The 13,202-nt window shown below is 36.6% G+C and overlaps 1 protein-coding gene across 1 annotated transcript; it reads right to left on the reverse strand.

Annotated features, from left to right (window-relative positions):
- Nucleotides 1-630: 630 nt before the first annotated feature.
- LOC309808738 (oocyte-secreted protein 2-like) lies at nucleotides 631-12,999 on the reverse strand (the record flags this gene model as incomplete). The annotated part of the gene is made up of 4 exons (XM_082629332.1): nucleotides 631-835; nucleotides 2,650-2,753; nucleotides 4,044-4,222; nucleotides 12,930-12,999. 4 exons carry the CDS (start codon nucleotides 12,997-12,999, stop codon nucleotides 631-633), a joined length of 558 nt encoding a protein of 185 aa, XP_082485458.1.
- Between the last annotated feature and the right edge of the window lie 203 nt (nucleotides 13,000-13,202).

The raw sequence follows: 13,202 nt of genomic DNA on the forward strand, positions 1-13,202 counted from the left end.
ACTTTTAAGACTCAACTTTACTAATTAATTAGGAAAACCCACACAAGTTAAACTATCTTCATATAAAAGGACTTTGGCTTTCCTGGGAGTTAGTATGTTAAATTTTAGTCTCTGGCACATTTACATACCTATCTCTATTTTTTTATTCTTCAAAAAAATGTATTTAGAAAATATTCATTGGAGGTTTATATCAATTAAATCCTATTGTCATTGAAGACCTATTTCTGAATCTACTCTATAGAACTAAAAATAAAATTTAATGGGTTGGGCTTCCCTGGTGGCACAGTGGTTGGGAGTCCACCTGCCGATGCAGGGGACACGGGTTCGTGCCCCGGTCCGGAAGGATCCCACATGCTGCAGAGCGGCTGGGCCCGTGAGCCATGGCCGCTGAGCCTGCGCATCTGGAGCCTGTGCTCTGCAACAGGAGAGGCCACAGCAGTGAGAGGCCCGCGTACCGCAAAAAAAAAAAAAAAATTTAATGGGTAATAGGATTATCTGATAGTCAACATTAAATTAATAAGACATATCCCTAATAAAAAAAAGTATCTAAAAATTCACCTTCACTGAATCAGGACCTTCACTGAATTAGGGGTTTTAGGGATCAGATACCTAAAGAAAGGTTTATAGCAATTATTTTTGTATAAAACCATTGTTTTTCCAACAAAATTCATGAGCCCAATTTCCAAGTTTCAATTTCTCTGTAAATATGGAGTCAGTTTGACTAGAATTTAATAATCCTAACTCTTCTGGTGTTGTCTCAAAATCAGCAATAAAGGGACTGGGATCCAATTTTATTTCATTATCTGTAGAAACTGGTATAAGCCACACTGATTTCCTAAAGAGAAGAGAAACAAAAAGCAGATAGGGTTGGCATACTTGGTACCAGGTCTTTCTGAATCTAACTTTGGGGGCAAGCTATTTTTTTTTTTACCACTGTTTAACATCATGATCATTTTCAATATGGTTATTTAGGGGTACCCGCACCCTCTGGATAATAGATGATTTGTATTACTTGTCTTAGTAGAGTACCAAAGCACCCAGTAAAACAGATTTAGACAAATGGATCCTAAGAACAATAAAAGTTGTCAAAAGCTTAATGTGGCCCAGTATACTGGTTACAGAGGTGTGTTGTGTGGTGTGTGTGTGTGTGTGTGTGTGTGTGTGTACAGCAGTAAAGCTCATGCACCAAAAACCTAATCATATACCTTTGTTGGCCTAGTCTTCATTTTTAAGAAAGATAGCTGCAAACAATATAATAATTTTACAATCAAAATAGAAATGCCTTAGTCATCACTATTAATCTGGTAGCCTATGGAGAAGCAATAGCCCGAGGGGATTAGGTTAGAACTTTTTACATTACTCTAAGCACTGGCCAATATATAGGAATGAAAGTGTATATGTGAGTGAGTGAGTGAGTATGTGTGTGTGTGTGTGTGTGTATGTGTATGTGTGTGTGTGTGTGTGTGTGTACACAGAATCAACTGTTAATTTCTATTTAGGGGTCAGCTACTCCCCAGAGTATCACTGAGTCTCTCAGCCTTGGTCTTTCCTTAAAATAAGTTAAAGGGAAGATCAAGAGTATTCAACAATGTGGTTGTACTTGATGCCACTGAATTATTCCCTTAAAAATGGTAAATTTTATCTTATGTATATTTTACAACAATTAAAAATACCAATTCTCCCTCACCCACCAAAAAGGGACTCTGATGATGTTAAAAGATATTGCACATTTGTTCTGAGCTCAAAATTCTTTTTTTCATGTCAGCTATTTCCATATATTAAACAAGGATAAAAGTTTTCCTTGTGGTTTTCAGGTGGTTTCTAAGATTTTTCACTCAGATTTATAACACTCAGGGTAAATACTTCAGTGGCGTGGTAAAAGTGTATCAGGATCTACTATTCCAATGTGGAATCCTTTTGGGATTCAGCCTCTCGGTTCCACAGAACTGCAGACAAACTGCACTTAATGATAGGCTGATAAGCCTTTCCTTTCATGTATGTCCATGAGTTAGTATTAAAATGAAGAATTGGTTTTCTCTTAACTTTTTAGTCATTTACTCTCCTGACATGGAATTGAACCATAAAATATATTTGAAAAAGAGTATTACGGGGCTTCCCTGGTGGCGCAGTGGTTGGGAGTCCGCCTGCTGATTCAGGGGACGCGGGCTTGTGCCCCGGTCCGGGAGGATCCCACGTGCCGCGGAGCGGCTGGGCCCGTGAGCCATGGCCGCTGAGCCTGCGCATCTGGAGCCTGTGCTCCGCAACAGGAGAGGCCACGACAGTGAGAGGCCCGCGTACCGAAAAAAAAAAAAATAGTATTACGAAGGAGAAAACACTGAAAGATAATATCATGTTTGACTCTTCCACTTACTAAGGTGACTGAGGATTTGCTTTAAAGTTCAGTTACTGTATATAATCTTGTGTAACTAGGTTATTTTAATGTTTTTATTCTAAAATGAATATTTTAAAATTTAAAATTAAAAATAAAAAGTACTCAAAATATTTTAAAATGCTAATTTGGTGTTCATTTGGACTTATGCTTATGAGCAAGTCATGTTATAGTCTCTAAAATCTACACTTCCACAGAAGCACATGGTAAGTAAAGGTGAAACTAACATATTCAAAAGGAGTATGGTCTACTGGACTCACCTAGAGGCAGAACATTCCAAAGGGATTTTCTGACGGTCACAATGTATATTCCTAGGGTTAAAGTACACCTCTGTTTGAAAAAGGAGAGTATCCTCCGAAACAACCTAGGAGAGCACAAAGGTTAAGTAGAAGATATTTCTAGTAACAAAGGGGGCATGTTCACATTTGAGTAGGAAGTAGAAAACATTCAAGGTCTCAGAAATGGCTACTGTCACTTTCAGGTACATACAAAAGTCTGACAACCCACTGGGACAGAAAAGAGGAGTATCATCTGTAAGAGTGAACTTAAAGTACCTGGAAAAATATCTTAACAGTACATAGGAGCAAACTGAAACTGTTACTCAGAGCTCTCTTTATCATGCATTAACAAAAGGTTTTCAGTAGTTCTTCTGAGAAAGATGATTTGGAGATCAAATAACAGAGTGGTTTAAAACATAAGCTTTGGAGGGGAATCCTCCTGTTTTGTCATCTAAACTACCACCAACTGGCTGTGCATCCCTGGGCAAATTATTAAAGCACCTTCTGAAGTTCTAGCCCCCTCATTTCTAAAATAAAGACAACATCTAATTCATAGGTGACAGTTTTAAATAGGCATTGACCCCAAATACTTTTATAGTATGAATATAAATTGTTTAAATTTGGGAATTTATGAAAAAATAACACCCCAAGATAACAACACAGTTTGTTTGTTTGTTTGTTTGTTTTTGCGGTACGCGGGCCTCTCACTGTCGTGGCCTCTCCCGTTGCGGAGCACAGGCTCCGGATGCGCAGGCTCAGCGGCCATGGCTCACAGGCCCAGCCGCTCCGCGGCATGTGGAATCTTCCCGGACCGGGGCACGAACCCGTGTCCCCTGCATCGGCAGGCGGACTCTCAACTACTGCGCCACCAGGGAAGCCCCAACAACACAGTTTTAAGATTTGTGCCTGGCAAAATAACTGACAGAGATTTTATTCCAGTAAAAATCTAGTCCCCATAGAGACACACATCCTGAAAGAGCATGGGTAAATTCAAATGATCTATTGTTGAATATAAAATACCTTCCCAGAATTGGTGACCTCTCACATTAGGAACATTGAATGGAATTTAAAACTATCTCCTGAGCTTTAGTGAAATACAACAGAAGCCTAAAGACAACTTAAAATCAGTTCACTAACCAGTCTGGAAATCCGTGCTTTAAATCTTATGCACAAAGAGGACTCAATATTCAGTGACCAAGTACGGAACCGTATTGTCGTCTATCCATAAATTACTCTAACTAGAAGCAAAATTTGTTCTTAAACAACAACAACAAAAAAAACAGGACAATAATTTTAGCACCAGGCATAAAATTGTGAAAAAATATCTAGGTTTGTTTTTTGTTTTTGTTTTTTTAACAGATAATCATTATTCTTACCTTTGTCCTGATCCCACAGTCATGCACAGAGTATATAAAATCGTAGGCATATGTTTGTATCCGAGTCACAGGGCAACCCGATCCCAGATATAATTCATCAGCAAATATATACAAATTGCTGCTGTATGCACATGGGCTTACGGAGGCCATCAACCAGTCCATAGAACAACTTATTTTCACTGCAGAAAGAATCATATGAGAAAATGTCAGATGTGTATTTATCTTAAGGGGGAGCTCAAAGAACATCCAGCTACGCCCTTTGTGATAAAAGATGTTCCTTTCTCTGGCAAAGGTTATCACAGCTTAAAGAACAGCATATAGAGGGTTTTCATATTACCACTACTTTCCAAAATATCTGCATAATTGTAGCCTCAAATAAGTAAATTTCAGTTATTTCACAGGGAAAAAATTCAATACACAAGAACATCATTATCTTTTAGCCCCCTGCCTCCTCTTAAAGAAATTAGATTCCAAAGAGGATGATATAGTTAGGACTACACATAAGGGACAGAAATAAACTGCAGTACATTAGAAGAGTGATGTATTCTCTGTAATACTTTTCAAAGAGGGAAAAGGAGGAAAGTTGGTATGGTAGAATCCATATCTAGAGCAACCAGAACCAGAAACCACAAGAGGAAATAGTCTGAAGAGAGAAAATCTACTGTCTGGGATGGAAGTTTTATGAAAATTTTAACGTAAAACCCATTCTATCCTCTACGTTGAGATCTTCAGTAAGTCATAATAATCACTATTTCTAATTGAGTCATTCTCCCTTTGGAAATGAAGTAAAACTGTACTAGATTCTGACTTAGTGTGCTAGACAATCATTAACCAGAGGTTCTCAGGGGATGACCAGAGTTAAATTTCATAGGTCCTTCTATTGTTCAGAAGGAAAGTAAAGATTTATTAGCTTTAGTATTTAAAGATGCATGATAAGTAGTTGCGGGGGAGGGTGTGGAACCTAATAAACTAGATGGTAAAACTGCCAAATTGGAGAAGAACAAAATAGAATGAAGGACAAAAATAAGCAAATTTCAAACAACATAGAAGGAGGCAAAAAAGGAAAAGGTAAAAAGACAAAACAACAAAAAACAAATCAAAAAAGACAAAAGCAGTAAGATGGTTGCAATAAATTACAAAGTATAGGACTTCCCTGGTGGTGCAGTCTTTAAGAATCTGTCTGCCAATGCAGGGGACACGGGTTCGAGCCCTGGTCTGGGAGGATCCTACATGCGGCAGAGCAACTAAGCCCGTGTGCCACAACTACTGAGCCTGCGCTCTAGAGCCCGCGAGCCACAACTACTGAAGCCCGCGTGCCTAGAGCCCATGCTCCACAGCAAGAGAAGCCCCAGCAATGAGAAGCCCACAAAGTGCACCACAATGAAAAGTAGTCCCCGCTCACCGCAGCTAGAGAGGGCCCGTGCACAGCAATGAAGACCCAATGCAGCCAAAAATAAATAAAATTTAAATAAATAAATTACAAGTGTACTAGCAATAATAATGTAAATGAACAAATGTTCAAATGTAAATGAAACATATTGTTAAAAAAAAATGAATGGACAAAATACTCTAGGCCAAATCACCAACAGAATGACGAAATAAATTGTAATGCATTTATATAATCAAATTCCATACAACATGGAAAATAAATTATAGTTATACCTATAAACATATAAATCTAAAAATAATTATGAGAAAGAAGCAAGTCACAATATACACCTTATGTATCTATTGACACAAATGAGAAATAAACACTTTTAAAAAGCTTTTTTTCCAAGCAAACAGACTATTCTTAGATATCCAGTATATATCCTATATTTATTAAGGTATTAGAATCATAATCCAAAACATGACTCTTGACCTCATCTGATACAGCCTCCTCGTGTTTTACAAAAGCTAGAGTAACAGGGTTTAAATCTTATCTTCTTATTTTGACATTAATATAAGCAACTGTAATACAACCTATCATCAAAGCTAGAATAAATACTTTAAACATGGATTTTATTTCTTAATTTTCTTTATATTCCCAGTGAAACAGAACACAGATACATATATATATTTGAATCACAGCCCTTGCCAATAGTAGTACCTGCACACAGGACTTCTAGATGAACAGAAATTGCAGAATTTCTACTTTAAGAAAGGAGGAACAGGAGAGTGAAAGCCTAACTGGTAATCTCACCTTTAAGAAGACAGAGTTCTTGCTCCTGGCCGGATGGGGTTTGTATTCTGCAGACACACCTTTATTAGCTTAAAAGAAACTGGTAGACTGCAATACAATATATTCATGAGTCAGTGAAGGCCACCAAAAGCAAAGATTTACAGTCAGCTTGAATATAAGTTCTGCCAATTAGACTGATTGTACTTGGAGCCTCAGACCAAGATGTAAACCGGGCTGAAATGGTTAAGTTCACTCCAGGGGGGCAATTCTACCGGGTAACTGGAACTTAAGCTACAATGGGTTGGGGTGACATTTAAGACAAATTTCCTAGACTGTCATTGGTCTCCTTAGTTACTACATATGTTCTGAATATAGCCACAACGAAAGCATTTGCACATCAATTCTCTTTGGAACCTAACAAAACCCAGAAAGTAAACAAAGGTAGTATCCTCTTGTTCCACAAATAAGTAATTCAGTCACTGCCGAAGTCTGATCAATGCCTCCAATCCCCCACCAGCATGTCTTTAAAGGCAGAAGGAAAAAATGAAACAGCAAAGCAGTAGTAGGAGTTGGACTCAGGTATGATGATAACTAGCTATTATCTCCTACAGGAAGAATATAAGGTGATGAGTAAATTGGTAAGGGGTTCCAAGTCTAAAGCCTACTTAACAGCTGCATTTAGAGGATATCTGGTGAATGAGTATGTGGTCAGAAAAATTATTAGGAGGCAAGATTTTCTTCCTAATGCAATTTCGATAACTTGTCACTGATGCCAATCTTGATAATACATTATGTGCCAGACATTATAATTGGAGTTTATATCTCATCTAAAAATTAATTATTGGTACATGTGCTGTAAGACACACATCATAATCATAATTGACCTCGACCGTATACTCTTCACAGATTTACTTAGTAAACTCTTCCTCTATAGTAACTATAGAAATGCTAAGAATCAGATAATTTTTCCACAGCAAGAACTCATTAAATTCTTTCCCTATAGATGAATCTTAGTTTAGGAATTGACAACAGGTGGTCATTGGAAGAAATAAACAAGTGTCTTTAAAAATGACCATCTGATATATGTAGCTGAAAAAAACAAAGACACGAATATGAAAAGCTACATGCACCTCAATGTTCATGGTAGCATTATTTACAATTGCCAAAATAAGGAAGCAACCTAAGCATCCAACAGCAGACGAATGGATATAGAAGATGTGGTATATATATAGATATAGATATACAATAGAACACCACTCAGCCAGAAAAAAGAATAAAATCTTGCCATTTGCAGCAACATGGATGGACTTGGAGGGCACTATGCTAAATGAGATAAGTCAGACAGAGAAAGACAAATACTGTATGATATCACTTATGTGGAAGCTAAAAAATACAATGAACTAGTGAGTATAACAAAAAAGAAACAGACCCACAGATATGGAGAACAAGTTAGTGATTACTGGTGGGGAGGGGGGCATATAGGGGTGAGCAAGTGGAAGGTACAAACTATTGGGTGTAAGATAGGCTACAAGGATGTATTGTACAATATGGGGAACATAGCCAACATTTTGTAATAACTATAAATAGAGTGTAACCTTTTAAAATTATTAAAAAATAAAACTTTAAAAAAATGACCATCTGCCATCAAAATTTTAGTATCTCATACTTCTCACAAATAAGCCTAACATGACTCTAAGTAAGCTAGTCATGTGTCAGAGGGGCTAATTGTCATTTACTATCTTCTTTTCTATGTGACAGTGCTCATTTACATATCCATTGCAAAGTAATAAAATAAGATCACACAACGAAAATAGCTAGTCATTCAAATCTTGACGAGGAAAGTTCCCAAACCAGTCATAGAGACCTAGTAGGCCTTGGAGGACATCCAGGATTCTCTTAAACACTTTGGAAAATCTGAATCTTCCCAGCATGAAGAAATATTTCTACGATTAATGTGTGAGATACCTCCAGCACCATTTGAGCCTGGAAGTTCTTGGTTTTTAAGGATAAATCATCAAGAAAGTAAGAAAATATAGGGAGATGTTTAAGAAAAAAGTAGGCTTTGGAGAAGGCAGGTGTTCTACATCAGTGATTGTAACCGCCAAATCACCTCTCTCCACGTGTTCAAAATATTGTTCTAACATCAGCTAGATAAGATTACCAAGGAAATCCTTCCTAAATGAATAAATCTTAATCCAACAATTGGATTAAGATAGATTCAAAAGGGTAAGTGGATATGGACATACAGGAAGTCCATGCTTCTGGCTTCACTACTTTTTGTTCATACTAGTTTTAGGGTCAAGTTTCAGTTTGACATTCTGAGCTTGTGTCTCAAGTAGCTGAGAAATTGTTTAAGAAAAAGCCTGAAGAACACGCATAGCTGTGCGTACACTAACTGAGGTAGAATCTTCCTTGCACCCAAGCATCAGGTACCATAGCCAGGCCTGAACACCCTACCCACCCCTTCCAGGTAACTGGAATTCTTCTTGACTCACAGGTCACTGCCCTTTCTCCACATGTATGGAATTAAATGATTGAAATTACTGAAATGCCAGTAATTAACTGCCACAGGGTGAGCTGCAGTAACCTAGGCATTCTGAAAGATTCATCTTAGGTAAAATGGAAGGATCAGAAACTAAATGTGGTCCTTGTTCAGAAAGGGCTTATAGGCCAAATGGGTAAGAAATTCACGTATCATTTCCCCAAAAAAGACCCCACTTCAAGCAGAAGGAAACAGGAACATCCAAGTGACTTTTAAAAAAACTTAGAGAACACATAAAGTAATATTGAAATGCTGCCTTAGAGTAGTTGAAATTTAGTCTGGCCTTGAAGCTGGGAAGCATCTGGATAACACAAAAATATGGAGACTACTCCAGGTATAATAGAAAAGATATTGAATCAATTTATAGACAGACCAGACACTGATTTAGCTTTATCCTATTGGCTTTGCAGAACTGCTGATGAATTTAACATGAGTGAAGGTCAGATAGAATTTTAAAAAGAACAAAAGAGCAGTGTCATCATCAAGGGGAAATACGAAGGGTCTGGAAGCAGGAAGGTCAGTAAAGATCCAATCACATATCTTACAATACCACCAAGTACTGGTAATTGGCAATGAGTTCAAAAGGGCAGCCTAAAACATAGAGCCGAGGACTATTTCTGAAGGATCTCTGCAAATGAGGATTCAGATAGAAGATCATTACATAGAAGAAAGAAACATCTCAGACATTTAGGCAGAAAGTTAAAATGTGTCCTCAGTATCAAGACTCAAGTCCAGTTGGCCTGAAAGTATTTCTTTTCTAGCAAATGGTAAGATCAGATCTCTATAGGGAGTGGAACACCTGCTTGGAAAGATGGAAAGCAGTCATTCTGAGTAACCCGCCAAGGAAGCATTCTCTAATTCATTTACCATTGATGTTCTCAGCACAAGGCCAAATCAACGCAGCAAGGAGAATCAAGATTTCTGAAGCCATAGAGACCTCCATGTGAGCAGACCCCCAGCCCAGGACTATCTTGGGAAATAGGAAGTGGTAACAGCTTAAGTGATTTTATATGGCATCCCATGCTCAGCTGCTTTCATTTTGCTACTTAGTTAGATCACCCATGGGGTGGTTTCCACAGTGTCAACCAACTAAAACCTGAGACTCTCCTGATTACCCAAACCCTGATGCTCAAAGAGGCCCATCAGGTGAAAAGTGCTAATTGATAACTGTGTGTGCCTGAGGCCTGTTAACATCATCTGAGAAGCTGGCAAGGCACACACTTCCAAAAAAAGCTAAAGCATAGAAAACTGTTTTCACTAGGTAATTTTCAGGTGTCATCTAATATGCTGAATAACCTATTTGAAATCAAAAGACTATTATTTCTTAATTTCTATGGGTTTGGCTGTGGAAGAATCAGCAGCAGAGATGATAAAGTGACTTTAATCCCTGAGACAGAGACCTAAAGAAAAATCGTCTTTCTTGACCTCAAGAAAATCCACAAATTCATCTCTGTTAATTCTTCCATAAATTGTTCTAGTTACTCTAGTCGGGTCAAGCCTTAAAGTTATTTGCTTACAACACAAGATATACACACACACAATATCATAAGGGTAAATATATATATTTGTCCTCGTGTTCTATATACATATGTATATATAACTTTATATATAATAAACATAAATTCATTTTAATAGTTGGAATAAAAGTTCCAGCTAAAGGTTTTTCTTGTTTTTTTCTAAAATGTCAATCGTGACATTTTTAGTTTTAAAGTGAACTTGGAAATCAAGGCTCACAGTAAATAAACTTCAAAGAATCTGAGTTGAAGGCCTATCATTGTTTTTAGTGACATCTGAATTATATTTTCAATGTTACAGTCTGCTTTCAAATAAGCACGTGCACAGGGCTTCCCTACGTGTCACAGAAAGGACTTTCGTTTCCAACATCACGTCCTCTAATGGAGAGTGAAACCCCAGAGCGGGGACTCACACAGTTCCTGCATCTGGAAGGCCTGGAGAACCCAGTCACCAACTACAAATACAAAAGAGAGCTGAAGAAAGACAAAGATAAGTCCGCATTATTATTTTGTCTTTCATTTTCTTTTTTCTAAAAACTTTCTCCTGATGCTATTAACATTTCTTTCATCTATTAACGTTTCTTTCATCTAAAATTCATAAACTTTACATTTATCTTTCAAATCATTCCAATATAGGCATCTAATATTTTTTTCCTAAAGGCACCTGTGTCTACTAGTTAAGAGCTTAATTAGAATCAGACTAATTTCTCCACTCAGTTTATGTAAATTTGGGAAAGTTAAACAAGGCTCATGTTCATACTCTGTAAAAAGGAGATAATGATACTACCTACCTTATAAGTTTGTTTTAAATATTAAAAGAGATAAAGGTAAACAGTCTAGCCAAAATTAATAGTGTACAAAAAAATCATATAACACATGGCTGTTTTCCTCAAACTTGAGCACAGTTAATTCCAGGGTTTCCTGGGACTATTCAAAGCCACAGAACGAACAAAGTCCATTTTTCTGAAATTCCAAATTTAATTCCAAATTTTGTTGTGAAAGGATAATGGAATTTCAATATAACTTTAATGTAAAATGGGTAGAGATAAGGCAGAGATAATATATAAATCTTATTTTTAAGCAACTTCTAACTTAGAGAAATGTTGCAAATATACATAACTTATTTTTTCCTGAACATTTTGGGACTAATTTGCTAATATGATACTCCCTCGTTCCTAAATATTTTAGAGTATATTTCCTGCAAATAAGGACACTCTCCCACTGCAATGATTCTCAATATGTTGTCCTTGGATGCTGTGGGCCCACAGGATCAAAACTATTTTCATAATAATGCTAAGACATAATATGCCCTTTTCACCATGTTGACCTTTGCACAGATGTATAAAAACAATGAAGGTCAACACCACTGCCTAAGCAAGAAAGGCAGTGCCACCAAGCTGTGTTACTCATCATTGTATTCTTTACCACCACATACTCACAGTAGAAGCCAGTTTCACTTAAGAATCAAAGCAGTAAAAATTATTCATTTTATTAAATGTTGATTGACTCTTGAGTACATGTCTTTTTAATATTCTGCATGATAAAATGCAAAGTATGAATGAAGCACTTCTGCTGTGTATCAAAGCATGGAGATTATGCAATTTATTGTTTGATTTGTGAGCTGAACACCACCTTTTTTCATAGAACATCATATTTACCTGCAAGAACGACTGTCAGACAAACATTGACTATTTGCACTTGGGTTTTTGACAGATAGTTTTAGAAAGAGAATGAAATATTGGCTGGCACTTCAAAGAAAACAACTGACAGTTTTTGTATCCAGTAATAAAATTCAAGTTTACAAGCAAAATTTAGAATTTTAGAAAACTTTCATTCCCCACATTCAGAGTTCAACTGTGATTTTTTTGTGTATTGCATAATGAAACATGTTAACATTTGGAAGTTCTGCATAACTGAGTGAACTAATATTTTCCAAATAACCAATGCATACTGTGATACAAGCATGCATGTGTAAACGTTTCATTCAAAATACAAGAGAGATCAATGGATTTTAATATAACTATGAAATGTTCATTGATATATTTTCTGTTTCCACACTGCAACTAACCTTGAAGAACTACCTTTTGTAGAGAATTAGTGGTATCGAACAACAGCCACAGTTATCTGGAGTATTAAAATACTCCTCCCTTTTCCAAATACATATTTGTGTGAGGCAAAGTTTTTTTCACATACTTTAACCAAAGTAACATATCACAAAGGCTTAATGTAGAAGGACATGAGAATCTAGCGGTCTTCTATTAAACTGGACTAGAGACTTGCAAACATGTAAAACAATGTTACTCTTCCATTTTTTGGGAAAATAATTATTTTTTATAAAATGCTTATTACTTATGTTAACACATGACAGGTTTATTGCAGCTATTTAAATTATTTAATAAAGATTTTTAAATTTTACTTTAATTTTTAATATGGTAATTTGCATAGAGTAAACCCACATAGACAAATTTCTTTGGAATTCTCAATATCTTAAAGACTATTTGGTGTCAGAGGTCCTGACACCAAAAGTTTGAGTATCATCAAAATCAAAAACTTAATATTAACATATTACTGGCCCTAATCCTCACACCTCTTTCAAATTTCTCCAATTGTCTCATTAATGGCCTTTGTAGCAAAAAATAATGGTAAAATAAAATCCAGCTCAGACTCACATGTTGTGGTGCATGTAGCTGTCATCTCTTTATTCTCCAACATTTCTTCAATCTTTCCTTGATTTTTCATGACCTCGACATTTGTATGTTGTACACTGCACTCAATTTGTGTTTGATATTTCTTCATCATTAGGTTTGCAGGATTATCACAGCAGTGGTGTCCGGTTCTTATTGCATCCTATCAAGTGATGCTCAACTTCAATTTTTCCCATTACTGATGATACAAATTTGGTCGCTTGATTAAGGTACTGTCTTCCAGGCTTCTTCACTGTA

This window comes from Mesoplodon mirus (assembly GCF_964341445.2).
Source record: "Mesoplodon mirus genome assembly, chromosome: 7".
Lineage (NCBI taxonomy): Eukaryota > Metazoa > Chordata > Mammalia > Artiodactyla > Ziphiidae > Mesoplodon > Mesoplodon mirus.